Source organism: Sardina pilchardus, chromosome 24, assembly GCF_963854185.1.
Source record: "Sardina pilchardus chromosome 24, fSarPil1.1, whole genome shotgun sequence".
NCBI lineage: Eukaryota > Metazoa > Chordata > Actinopteri > Clupeiformes > Clupeidae > Sardina > Sardina pilchardus.
Genome location: NC_085017.1, coordinates 5,647,936 through 5,657,935, shown reverse-complemented (window position 1 = coordinate 5,657,935; position 10,000 = coordinate 5,647,936). Strand labels below are relative to the sequence as shown.

Here is a 10,000-nt window from a genome sequence, read left to right as displayed (position 1 = left end):
TACTGGCACTACTACTGCTTGTTGTCTATGGGGACTATTTTCAAATGCTGCGTACGATATCACTGCGCCTATGGTACGTTTGCAAGTTGCCTTGATTATTACGCCAGATGAGAGTGTAGTTCCATGTCAAATCAGCCTAGAAAAACGCCAGGTTTCATTTTCAGTTGGTCTTATTGCACTTTCTAACTTGAGAGGAGACACGTTTTAAATGGGAAAATTACCAGAAATCGTAGTCACTTTTAAACATGAAGCTAGCAGGCAAGAAGCTAATGGTCTAATCCGATTCAGTGATCTATGCTAGGCTGAAGCTAAAAGTTGTATCGCCAGACTCACAGAATGGCTGGATGAACGGGAACAAGGTAAATATCGATTGTTTTGCTCGAGGGGAGGTGGAAAATGAGCGTATTTCCAAAAATGGCGGAATATCCCTTTAAAGACTCAGTCGTATAGATGTCAGGAATCGAGGATGCGCAAATAGATGGTATTCAATTACAGTGCCAGGGGGCTGTTATCAGTGTGTGGGCTTATACTCATTAAAATGACATTACTCTGTCCTGGGCTATGATGTCCCGGCAGCATTAGACTCCCACCCAACCCACCGACGTGGTGAATATCATAGAAATGCCAGCATGCCCTCTACCAGTCTCCCTGCGGTGTGCAAATATGCACCCACCAGGGCTCTTGAGTGAATCCAAACACCCGCCATGGAGAAGTTTCTGCTTGAGAGCAGAAGTGCCTCGGGCCGTAGTCCCCCCACTGCTGATCAATATGGACTCAACTCGTTTGTTTGTTTTCCTGCCCGCATCAGTCATGAGTTTCCTTCGCATGTGGGAGTTTAAAGGGGCTGTGTGCACTCTTGCATTGCATTGTCTTAAATTGTGGAACACTTCTAAAAACATTTTTTGGAAGAAAAAAAAAAAAAAAAAAAATCAGATTCTGTTATTTCTAATGCATTTTTAAAGATAAAATAAGAATAATAAAACCACAGGAAAGACTGGAGAAACTCCATTTCCCATACAGTAGCAGCCAGGCCAGTGGTTTCAGGAGTCAGTATCACAAATGCTGATCCTCACTGTGAGACACGGCAGCACGTTTGCCAGAACACTGCTTGTTTGCATGATTTCGGTGGATTTTCAGTCAGGATAATCTAGGCTCATTGGCTTTGAATAAGGTAATTATGTCTGATTGCATACCATATGCACAAACCCCTCGGCAGTCCCTGATGGTTCACGGAGCAAAACAAACCTGCAAGCCACATTTAATACCACATCGGTAAGGACCACATTAGACAAATGATCCCAAGATGTAATTTTCACTCAAAGAAACATATCACCCCTTCACAGTCTGTTTCTTTTTTCTTTTTTTTTACCCAATTACTGCTGCATACAGCATTTACCATCTGACATGTCCAAGAATTCCCAGTCACTGCATTTGTATAATTCAAATCGAGTCAGGAGAAATGTCAGTTATTTAGTGATAATAATAGGGAATTTAGTTGCACAACTTTACTGTACACACTAGCTTTAGTGATAGCATGCACATTTAACATTTGGTTTTATTCTAGTTGGCATTCAGATAATGTGTTTTATTGAGTACCAAGGTCAGAATGTAAATGAAAAAAAAATTCTCATGATTGACAACAGCGTCTAAAAAATATTATTTTATTTAGATTACAAATGACTTTTGTACTGGACATACTTTACAACATAAATAACCTTTTCAAACTATTCACAATAATGCATTCTAAACAGTAAATTTTTTTTTTAAACTACTGTTACATAGCTCATGAATGTGACACTGAAATAAGTTTCAAGGCATAACAGAACATCTACTGACTCACAGAAACATGTCCAGCGTGTCAAAGTCGTTGTTTTCCAAGGCCTTCTCGGTCACGCTGGTGTCAAAGATGACGTCATCCAGGAAGTCATCGATAGTCAGGAAGTCAGCGGCGGGGGCTGACGTTGACGGCAAACTGAGAGGAGCGCTGGGGGGATTCTGGGATTTCACCGGAGCGCTGGCGGCCATCAGGTGTCCGAGCGCGTCTCCTCCGCCGCTCACCAACATGTCGAGCATGTCCGCTCCGTCCGAGGACGCCGTGGATGGCGTGCCAGGTGAGGTCACCTGCGAGGAGGACAGTGGGCTGGTGTCGGCGGAGGCGGCGAAGGCTGCCACGCTAGGGGGCGCGCTGCAGGACTGGGGCACCATGCCTCTGTGGCGCAGCATCTGGTCGAGCTCGGCCAGCTGCTTCTTCTTGGCCTTCAGTTTCTTCAGGAGCTTCAGCCTCAGAGCAGCCGTCTTGATGTCCTCTGGAACAGTCAGCGACGTGGCTTGGTCCGGGTCTTTCTTGACCTTCAACAATGCTGCTGCTGCTGGTGGTGGTCCCAGACTAAGAGCTGCTGCTGCGGCGGCAGCAGGCCTGGCCGTGGCTGTTTTTCCGAGAGGGAGTTTGTGGGAAGTCCCACCGAATGGCAGCTGGGGTCGAGATGGCTTTATGGGTATAGTTGGCTTTGCAGGGATGTGCCTGGTGGTGAGGCCTGCCAACACACCGGCAGAACCTTCCGACGGTGCCCCCTTTTGGTGGAACTTGAAACCTTGGAACATGTGAGGTTTGACGGGAGGCACACTGCTCAGGTCAGGCTTCGGTTTCACCTTAGGGGTTTCCGCCGTCTTTGTGTTCTCTAGTTTGACTATGGCGGGAGTCACCGGCTTTGCAGTCTTCTGCTGGCTTTGCAGTGAGAGACTGGACTGCTGTTTGGAGGGTTTAGGGGGAGAAGGTTCACTCTTGAGGGACACACTAGTTGTGGATGAGGACTGGGTAGAAAGAGGAGGGAGAAGTGTAGAGGATGGAGTCTCCAGGAAAGTCACCGTTGCATGGGGATGATGTTGAGGAAGTGAACTCACAACAGATGGGAGGACAAACTCTGGCTCATCAGGTAGTTCATCTGGCTCAATATAATCCATATCCATGTCCACATCCAGGTTCAATGGGACTATGCTTTGTGGCATTCGGTTATCCAATGCAGTGGGTGGTGTTGCTAGATCCTGTTTTGATAAAGTTTGTGGTGATGGCTTTTTCCTTGTTGACGTTGGTGCTGCAGGCATGTGGGTTGTTTGAGAGTTGTGCGGTAGGTTCGGCATTCCTGGGTTTTGCACAGTTGGGCACTCTGCGGTTTGAAGTAACTGCTCTGAGTTGGGCGCTATTGAGGGAAGAAGAGTTAGATTAGTTACTGGTGCAGATTGTTGTGTGAGGTACTTAACAGCTGTTCCCATTTGCTGAGTTGGGTTTAGAATCACTGTTGTTGGCTGTGTTGTGTTCTGTATCACTAAGGTTTGTCCTTTCATGTTCTGCTTAGTAGGGGAATTAAGTTCAGGGTTCTGATCAGCTGAAGGTGACCAGACTGGATCTTGCCCGCTGGGCGTGTATAGTGTTGACGGGAGGATTATCTCTGGTGGTTGCAGCCGACCCGGTTCAGCTGAATCCATTTCTATGTCTAGGTTTAATGTGATTATAGTGTCTGGTGGGAGACCGTCTAAGATTTGTGGTGTGGGCGGGTTTTTCCCTGTTGAAGTTTGCACTGCAGCCATATGCGTTGCTTGAGTGTTCTGTGTTGTTAGGCTTGGCACTGTAGGGGTCTTCACAGTTTGATTCTCCAATGCTAGGGTCTGCTTTGAGAAGGGGAGCAGATTTTCTGAAAATGTTGGATACTCTAGCATTTGAGGCAACAGCACTGAGCTTCGTACTGTTGGGGTGAGAGGGGACAGATTTGTCACAGATGTAGGCTCTGCTGGGTTCTGCACAACCAATTCTGCTGCCTGCGTTGAGTTCTGAGCGACTGTTTTCTCTGGGCTTTGAAATATTAATACTTGGCCTTTCATTTTATTCTTAGGTGGGGCTCTAGGTATAGGATTCTTTTTGGATGAAGCTGGTTTTATTGCTTCTTGCACTTCTAGAGTATCTGGTGACTGGGTCTGTGTCACTTCAACTTGCTCTTCAAGGTTATCTGGAGGAACGGGCAAGAGTGTAGAGTTTGGCTGGCTGAGGATTTGTGAAGTTAAACTCTGGGCCAGATCACCTGCCAGTGGGATGTACACAGTCGTACCAGGTGCCGTAGAGCTCTCTCCAGAGATCTGATGAGCTGGGATGAACAGTGTGGTGTTCTGCAGTGTTGAGGTGTCCAGCGCCATGTTATCTGTTTGAGAACTTAAGCAATCCGCAGGCTGTGATTTAAGTTTTGTGTTTTTTGGCCTCTCTGGCGTCCACGGTTCCTCTTGTGACTCTGGGCTCTCCTCTTGATCTGTGCTGTTGTTCTGTTTTGAGGTCTGCCTGACCTTACGCTCGACCTGTTTGATGGCAAGCCTCCTGCTCCTCCTCACTACAGGAGGGCTAGAGACTGTGGTGACCTGAGCCTCCTCGGGAACCGAGGGTTCACCAGTTCCCCCAACAGCAGGGGGCTCCAAGGGTGTCTTCTGACTCTCGCCCTTCGTCGCGTGTCCTAACTTCTCCGGCGCCAGAGTGAGTGTGACGATATCGTTGTGGGACAGTCCCTCAAAGGTGTCCAGCAGCGTGGCACTGCCTATGGAGGTGTCCATCTGACTGATGTCGCCGAGGTCGCTTGGCTTGAGTGCCGACACAAACGTGTCTTCGTGTGGAGTCGAGAGAGACTGGTCATGTGACGAGACCATTTCTTCAACAGCTTCCTCCTCTGTTTGGCAGTCTGTTAGCAGAGGAATATCAACTGAAGTGGTTTCTGTCGGCGGCGGAATATCAACTGAAGTGGTTTCTGCCTGTGGAGGAAGAACAACTAAGGCCTTTTGTATTGGGGTCTGGCGTGTGTCTTCAGGTTCAACCTCCCAAAAGACCATGTGGATTTCCTTTGTAGGGACGTCCAATTTTGAGTGAGATATGCCCCTTAGATCTGTGAATTCTTCATACGCTATCCAGGACCCTGTAAAGACATTTTTAAACGGTTCAGTAGGTTAGAATTATTTTTGGCAATAGGCATCTGGCTCATTTCAGAATCCAAATTGATGATTCTTTGAAAACACGCCATCGTATAATACCTCATTCCCCATTACACCCAGTCAAACCTTTGCCATAACACAAATTATGAAAGGCCCAACGGAAAGGTCAGCATGAACCTGTGACGTTAATGGAGTGACATTTAAGCAGCACCAGCGAAAGCAGTTTAATTTCAATCTGGGTGGTGTTCGCTGTCTGGCAGTGTTCCCTTTTTACGGCATTTCAAACCTGCCACGCTGTAATGCATGTAGGTGTGTGGGCCTCACCGTCTGTCTGGCGAGACCAGGAGATGAAGATGTCCTCGCTCGCCTTGTGCTGGATCACCACGGCCGCGGCGTACCGTGCCTCTGCGTAGCTGAACGAGCAAGCGGTGACATCATCCTGAGGGAAACCGTCGGCAAAGTGCACGGCAAACACTGGCGGTACCCTGTGGAGGAAAATAAAGGCTTCATCTCAAATCCAATATATTCAATGTAGGCAAAGTGAACACAAATCAAGGCATCCTCTTTACCATAACTCACACTTAACCTACTTCCACTGAGCAGTGTGTGGTGTGTGCATGCATGTTTAAGGAGCAGTGAAATGTGCAGGCATCCTCACCTCTCTTGGAGAATTTTCTTCTCGTTGATGCTTTGACAACGGCTGCAAGTGATTTGGACAGGGGCACTCAGCGGGTGCCAATCAGACACCAAATACGCGTAGGGTGATGCAGTATTGGTACAGCTGAAGAGAGAGAACAAATAGAAGATAGAGATGTGTGTGTGTGGGGGGGGGGGGGATTACAAAGACGGCAATATATTACACAACATAATGATCTATTTCCGATGTAGCCAGAATTTCTTCTTTAAGGAAATGACTAGATGCCCATTTTTATTCATTTCCTGTGAGGATTAGAAAAACATCCAGAGTTCCTGAGCGGCTCGCCTGGCCGTGGCACTAAGCCCTTGCTAGAGGCTGGACAGTGGGCACTCACTCACCTGCTGCTTGAGCTGCAGTCGCAGGTCAGACACTGGCTTTCCCACTGGACCGTGTGCTGGAAGAGCTCTTTAGCCTGAATGTCCAGCTCCAGCAGGACTGGAAGAGCCAGAGAAGGAACCTCCACTGGCCGCCGCATGCGTTCTGAAGCGGTACCGAGAAGAAGGGGGAACACTTGTCAGAGGCGAACAGAGCAGAGCGCAGATGCAAAGCAATGAGGATGAAATGGTGTCACTGGTGCTTACCACGCTTCAGTTGAAGGGGATGCTGCAGCAGCTGGAGGGTAGACGATCGGAGATCAGTCAACCTTTTCTCTGCGTCTCGGAGACTGTTGCCTTCTGGAAAATGAATAGGCACGTAAAGCCATGAATATCGACAAAAAGACTCCTCAATTCTTTATTAATTCAGATGTATTGATTTCCAACCATCTTGTCTAATGTATGATGGATGAAACAATAACAGATATATCATCCAATAATGTTGGATAATCAAATGTGATTATAATCCCACACAAACCTCTATCCATCTGGTGTTCGGAGGCAGCCTCGTATCGCGCACACAGATCCAGCACAGGTGACGCATCCTGATTGGGAGTCTTGCGCTTCCTCCCGCGGGAGCGTCGCTCCTGCCGACCCAAGGACAACAGCCTGAGGGTCCGACACTGAGCTAGCGCCAGCAGCAGGGAATTCAGCCAACTCCAATTACTCCCGCTCTGAGGCGAGCCAGAACCACCGGCGCCGGCACATTCCTCCGCAGGCAACGCGGAGGGTTCCGCCGGTTCCGCCGCCACCTCCGCCGCAGGCTCCTCGGAACAAAGAGTCTCGGAGTGTTCCTCCTGTGTGGTGGAGACGGGAGGATGGGGTTCTAGAGCGGCCTCCATCTCCTCCGGTTCTGCGTTCTCCTCCTCGGGGGAAGCGCACACCATCTCACGGTCACTGTCTTCGCCCCTCGTCGAGGACGCTCCTTCATCTTCGGTCGTGGCGTTCGGCTCTGAAATGGCGTCCTCAGCCGGCGAGGATGGGTCAGGGTGTATGGTGCCATCGGTGTCCACAGGGCAGGCCTGGATGGGCTCTTCGGTTCGGGGGCGTTTGGCAGACGGGGGCAGAAACGGGGGGCTCTCCGGGGCAGATGTGGTCAGGCCGGAGTGGAGCTGGTCAGGTGTGGTGGACGCAGGGGTGGAGGACAGGCTGGCCAACACAGCGTCCAGGGGTCGGCTGACCAGGGGGAAAATACACTGCAAGAGCGCACCCATGTACGTCGCAGCACACACATAAAAAAAAGAGAGAGTGGAAGAGAAAGTGTTACAATCATAGCATGTTAATCAACCTTCCAGACTAAAACCAGATTCACTTCTGCAGCTATTTATGATGGAAAATAAACACTACAGAACACATAAGCTGAAGAAGGAGGAAGCAGCCCAGAGGTGCATTACAATTTCGCAAACAGTGGCAAACATGTTTTCTTTGAACAGATCAATTTGAACGATTTGGTGCTAACATTCCAGCCTAATGGCAATTGCATTGTTGCCTTTGTCAACCTCGCGTCCAGTTCCACAGTATGTTCGTGGAGAACTACCCCCTCAGACTGTTTGCGATTGTTCGCAAACATTTTCCGAAAACTAACGGAAGCTAATGGAAAACTGTTTGCAAATGTTTGCACATTTGAATGCACCCTCAGGTCATCACATGGTCAGATAGCTACCGTGGCGGCAGTGTCCTTGAGCAAGACACCTAACCCCAGTGCTCCCGATGAGCAGGTTGGTGCCTTGCATGGCAGGCTCCGCCATCAGTGTGTGAATGGGTGAATGTGAGGCATGATATGTAAAGCACTTTGTGTGCTCGCAGAAGCCAATATTTAAATGTAAATGCATTTAAATGTAGTCCATTTACCGTAGGGGTGGGGCAGAGACGAATGCTCTCCTCGTGGTTGATGAGATAGCTCCGTAGAGTGACGGTCAGTCCCTTTGCTTCGCACCAGGGGCATGTCTCTGCTGGGACAGACTTGTCCTTGTCCTGGGACTGGAGAAGTTCATTGGTGAATACACAAGAAGCCATCAACAAGACATTTATATATATATAGCATGCAGCTCAGGACACAGACCACACAGTGAGATGTAGGAATATCATGTATGTAAATAGCACAAAAGCAGACAATAAGGATACCCATTAGTGTGAAAGAGTCATCAGCCACTTCTGAGCAGCTGTGTGTCTTTCACACTTAGTACACTCTGGGTCCCATTTTGCCACTTAATATTCATACATTACATAACAACTTTCACTAGGTCTACATGTTGTATCAGTAGCATCAACAAGCAGCAGCATCAGAATATTCAACTTTGACCTTTTGAAAACAATGATTTCCTTTTAAGTGGATACTACTTTCTGAATTATGTGTTTATTTCGGGCCAAATTGCTGTAATGAAAGTAATACAAACTCAAACTAATAAAAACAAAATAATGCTAATATTGTGATCGGAGCTTTGCACACGAGACAGCTTTTGGAGAGAACCAAGTTGAACTGACTTTTCCCAAATACCCCGCCCAGGCTGGGGTTGGACCACTTATACCAAGGCCTCCGCCACCACTCATTGTGAACCCTGAGACCATCCTGACAGGTGATGATGCCATCCGCCAAACTCGGTCATATCTGGAGCTGAACACAGATAAACGTGTTAATATGGTTTTAAAATAACTTAAAATAAACTACACTGCATTAAATGGTTTGGAAACATAGGCCTAATCATAGCTGGAGCTAAATAGACAGGTTAAACATGAAATGTGTTTGAATTCAAAATAAAATCAATAATGTGTAGGCTTACATTGAATACAGTCAGCCTATATCTTTCATATATTAAATTAGTAGAGTGTAATAGCCTACAGATGAGAAGTGTAAATCAGCAAGACTGTGGAGTAAGTGCTGAACTAGACGCTGGAACGCGTGGTTTGACATTTCCCCGTAGCCAGTATCCACATGCTTGTCAAATAGTTGTAGGATGCTCAACAACACAACAGACAGCCAGAGAGTAGATGAGCAACTATTTTAAACTATTTCATAAATAATACCGAAAAATCTATATGGGCGCCGACTTGCAAAAGTTATTTAACCTCAGAAGAACCATAAACGATACAATGCTATTCATTTGAAAGGTTAATGCTTGCTAATCATAGCCAGCCCGCCAATGTCCCAAAACACAGTAATTGGCTATAAGCTTATGCATTAATATTAACAACATTCTAGCGATAGTGTATGTAAGGATATGCTTTCAAGAGATCAGTTAATTAAATAATTTTAAACTAACGTGAGATCATTTCACTAGGTTAAGTTAATGCTTGCAGTAGTAGGCATAGGATGAATTCGGTGCCGACGCCGTATAGCAAATATCTGACGTTACAGCGACATCGTGATGAAAACCTAAATACTGATAATATTGTAATTTTCTATTACAAATTATGTCTGAAGTGGGATACATTACCTTAAAATCAAGAGTAAATCCGTTCATCAGACAGCGGCAGCGTGCTCGCCGTGTGCTTCGTACAACAAACGTCTGACTTCCGTTTCTTCTTCTCCTGCCGCATTGCAGTAAGCGGGAGCCGACTATACATGATGCAACACTGCCTCTCGCAGGCATGGAGGGGAGAGTTGATATTGTCTTTGAACGTAGGCGAGTGGGAGGAGGGGAAATGGACACAAGACGTATTTAGAAATGATAAGACCTGCTATGCACAGATAACCTATTCATTCATTGATTCATTAATTCATGTGTACCTTTATTTGTCTCTGAGGTTGTGATTTGTCAAGGAAGACTGTTATTAGTTTTTTGTTTGTTTGTTTTAAGGTAATTAATTAGGCAAGTGTCTACAAGTGTCTATTTCTTAAAAATCCAATTTAGATCAATTTATAGGCCTAATATTGCATCTTTACTGGTGTATTCCCTTCTCCAGATATATGTACAAAGATACATTTACATATTGTCTTTTCTTTCCCCCCTCCTTTTTCTTGGCCTTT

At 46.8% G+C, this 10,000-nt stretch overlaps 2 protein-coding genes across 4 annotated transcripts in view; one reads left to right on the top strand and one right to left on the bottom strand.

The window, feature by feature from the left end:
- Positions 1–10,000, top strand: part of csmd2 (CUB and Sushi multiple domains 2) — a 398,565-nt gene that overhangs the window by 116,930 nt on the left and 271,635 nt on the right.
- uspl1 (ubiquitin specific peptidase like 1) lies at positions 1,643–9,592 on the bottom strand. 3 transcript variants are annotated; one of them, XM_062529175.1, is made up of 10 exons: positions 9,468–9,592; positions 8,518–8,647; positions 7,885–8,013; positions 6,512–7,229; positions 6,241–6,333; positions 5,998–6,139; positions 5,621–5,743; positions 5,287–5,447; positions 4,074–4,946; positions 1,643–3,197 (listed from the first exon to the last, which is right to left on the bottom strand). In XM_062529175.1, exons 2-10 carry the CDS (start codon positions 8,620–8,622, stop codon positions 1,837–1,839), a joined length of 3,705 nt encoding a protein of 1,234 aa, XP_062385159.1. In that variant the 5' UTR covers positions 8,623–8,647; positions 9,468–9,592; the 3' UTR covers positions 1,643–1,836. The 3 variants fall into 3 exon arrangements, with proteins under 3 accessions (XP_062385159.1, XP_062385160.1, XP_062385158.1); XM_062529176.1 differs by having other exon boundaries at positions 4,101–4,946; XM_062529174.1 differs by having other exon boundaries at positions 1,643–4,946.

Excerpts from the sequence above, each read along its gene's own strand:
- uspl1 (XM_062529174.1), bottom strand. The coding sequence starts at position 8,622 with ATGGCATCATCACCTGTCAGGATGGTCTCAGGGTTCACAATGAGTGGT. Across the intron at positions 8,014-8,517 it reads GGGCGGGGTATTTGGGAAAA|TCCCAGGACAAGGACAAGTC; the intron begins GTCAGTTCAACT and ends GAACTTCTCCAG. Across the intron at positions 5,448-5,620 it reads AAGAAAATTCTCCAAGAGAG|GGTACCGCCAGTGTTTGCCG; the intron begins GTGAGGATGCCT and ends TTTCCTCCACAG.